General features: G+C 47.7%; 1 protein-coding gene across 1 annotated transcript; it reads left to right on the top strand.

The window, feature by feature from the left end:
* Positions 1–272: 272 nt before the first annotated feature.
* LOC119344826 (NAC domain-containing protein 89-like) lies at positions 273–1,599 on the top strand (the record flags this gene model as incomplete). Its single annotated transcript, XM_037615157.1, has 2 exons — positions 273–547; positions 631–1,599. Coding segments are annotated over 2 exons (1,082 nt in total), but the record flags the coding sequence as incomplete, so codon positions are not given.
* Between the last annotated feature and the right edge of the window lie 902 nt (positions 1,600–2,501).

A 2,501-nucleotide genomic window follows, 5' to 3' on the forward strand; every position in this document is an offset into this window, starting at 1 on the left:
AAAAAAAAAGGAGGTTAAAACCCCCTGCCTCGGCATCAACCGATGCAGCAGTTACACCTCACACAAAAAGAGAAATCGCATCAGTTGAATTTAGGCCTGTTTTGCACGGAAGATCACCGCAGTACAGTATATATGAAAATTGACTTGATTTCCTTTTACATTTTACTAGCTACTAGCAGCGATTAAGTTGAGTTTTCTTTCCAAGTCAACTAGTATATGTTGTCAATTGACTTATGTTCCATGTGTTTTCACCTGCATGCATGCGCGCACAGGCAAATCATTCTCACCGAGCACAAGCGACCCTGGGGCCAAAGTTGAGTGGTACTTGTTCGCGCCGAGGGGGCGGAAGTACCCAACCGGGCTTCGCATGGAACGGGCGACGCCCAGAGGGTTCTGGAAGTCCACCGGGAAGGACCGCCCCGTAATGCACAAGGGCATCGTCGTCGACATGAAGAAGACGCTTGTGTTCCACATCGGCAAAGCACCTAGCGGCACACGGACCGACTTGGTCATGCACGAGTACCGTCTCCACGGCCACCACATACAGGTATCTTCATTTTTCTTCTTCTTTTGTTGATATAGTAATTGAGCTCCACGCCTCACATACACTTGCATGATTGATTTGTTCAGGACACATACGCGTTGTGTCGGGTCTTCAACAAGAACATGGCGTCCCCGTCGACGAATGCGTCCGGTGATGTCGACACAGACGAGGATCTAATGCAATTCGTGCCCGGCGTCATCAACATAGGCAAGGATCGGATGGAGTATGTGTGTGGCGACGCCGACTCAGGCCAGGATCCGAAGCATTTCATGCTTGGTGGTGTCAAGATGGACAAGGTTATGATGGAGTACGGGTCCTGCAGCACCAGCCCGAACATGGATCTGAACAAGTTCATGCTTGGCGGCGGCGACTCGGTCCAGGATGTCATGCAGTCTATGCTCGACGGAATCGGGACAGGCAAGGATCCCATACAGGTCCAGGCTGAGCCCGATGGTGCCAGCATGGAGAATGATTTCATGCAGTCCGTCCTCGGAGGTGTTGGCACAGACATGGATCCCATACATGTCGTGTCCGAGTCCGATGCTGCCAACGCGAACAAGGATCTGATGCAGTTCGCGTTCGGTGCATTGGGCACATACCAGAATCCCATACAGATCGAGTCTGAGGTCGATGGTGTTGACACCGATGAGGGAGAGAAGCAGTTCCTCACCGATGGTGACGACACGGGCAATGGAGAGATGCAGATTCTCGCTGATAGGGCCAACAAGGACCAAGAAGCGATGCAGCCTATGACCGGCGGCACCAGCGTGGATGGGGACAACTCTGGACACTCCTGGTTCACCAATTACCTCGCGGAAGAGAATAACTCATGGACGCAGTCCCCCTTCGACGACTTCTTGTACACTAGCGATGATATGGGGATGATTCCTTAATATAGTTCATCTTGGGCGATGAGATGACTCCTACTCCATTATCTATACATGGGTTGATTGTTGAGTGATATGTTGTTGTATTTTCCCTTTTATGTTTAGACAACAAATTCTAGAGTCATTTGTATATGTAAACGTTGAGGTCTCTTCACTTTAAGAATTCTCTTGAGAGTACTCTCCCTGTTAATAGAAATTGAGATGTGAAGAATACAGAAAGCGTATATATCAAGGTCGTCATCTCTAGTTTAGAATGTAGAATATGCATCCGCTAAAGCATATCCTTCAATTTCTTCACCGTCACCGTCAACACCCTCCTCATCGTCCTCGGACTGCCATCTCCTCCTTAGGTGGGGCCGACCAAGCCCACCCACTCTCAAATCTCCCTCTTCCTCTTACTTGGAGCCTGTCCACTAATTGTATTTATCCTTTTTTTTTAAATTGCAACTATCATATACGGATAAAAGTGCATTTGTTTATTTGTGAAGATTGTTGGGCCTACATATGAGCTCACACCATCAACTTTCACCTTTTATGTTTATTCAATTTGAATCTGATTTGTCTAGCAATGATGTGCCGGGTCAGTTTTTCGGAGGTGCTCATATGATTAGGATGTGTCTGCATGTGTTTATAGGGTAGTGTATGTGCGAATGTATGAACGTCAGAATTTGTACTATGTTAAAAAAACATCTACTCTAGCTAGCTAGGAAGCCTTGGTTGCAAAGAAAAAAGAATGAAGAAAAGACTCTAGCTAGCTAGTTCCAAAGAAAAGGAACGGAGACGGAGACGTCGGCTACGCGTCCCACCCGTCGTCGTGCACGCGGCTCAAGCAACTTCATCTTCTTCTTCTATAAGACGAGGGAGAGATCGAGCTCCCTTGGAAGCCATGGTTGTACGCGCGCGGCATGCCATGGTGCAGTATGGTGGGCTACAACAAGGCATTGTAAAACAAGATATTTTGGGAACTGCACGACACCCCTAACCGGGGTGTGGCTATCTCATTATATAGAGGTACCCAAGGGGTACAATACAACGTTACAATACAGAGGCTACGTATATACAGTCTAACA

The sequence above is a fragment of the Triticum dicoccoides genome, unplaced genomic scaffold, assembly GCF_002162155.2.
Source record: "Triticum dicoccoides isolate Atlit2015 ecotype Zavitan unplaced genomic scaffold, WEW_v2.0 scaffold188784, whole genome shotgun sequence".
NCBI lineage: Eukaryota > Viridiplantae > Streptophyta > Magnoliopsida > Poales > Poaceae > Triticum > Triticum dicoccoides.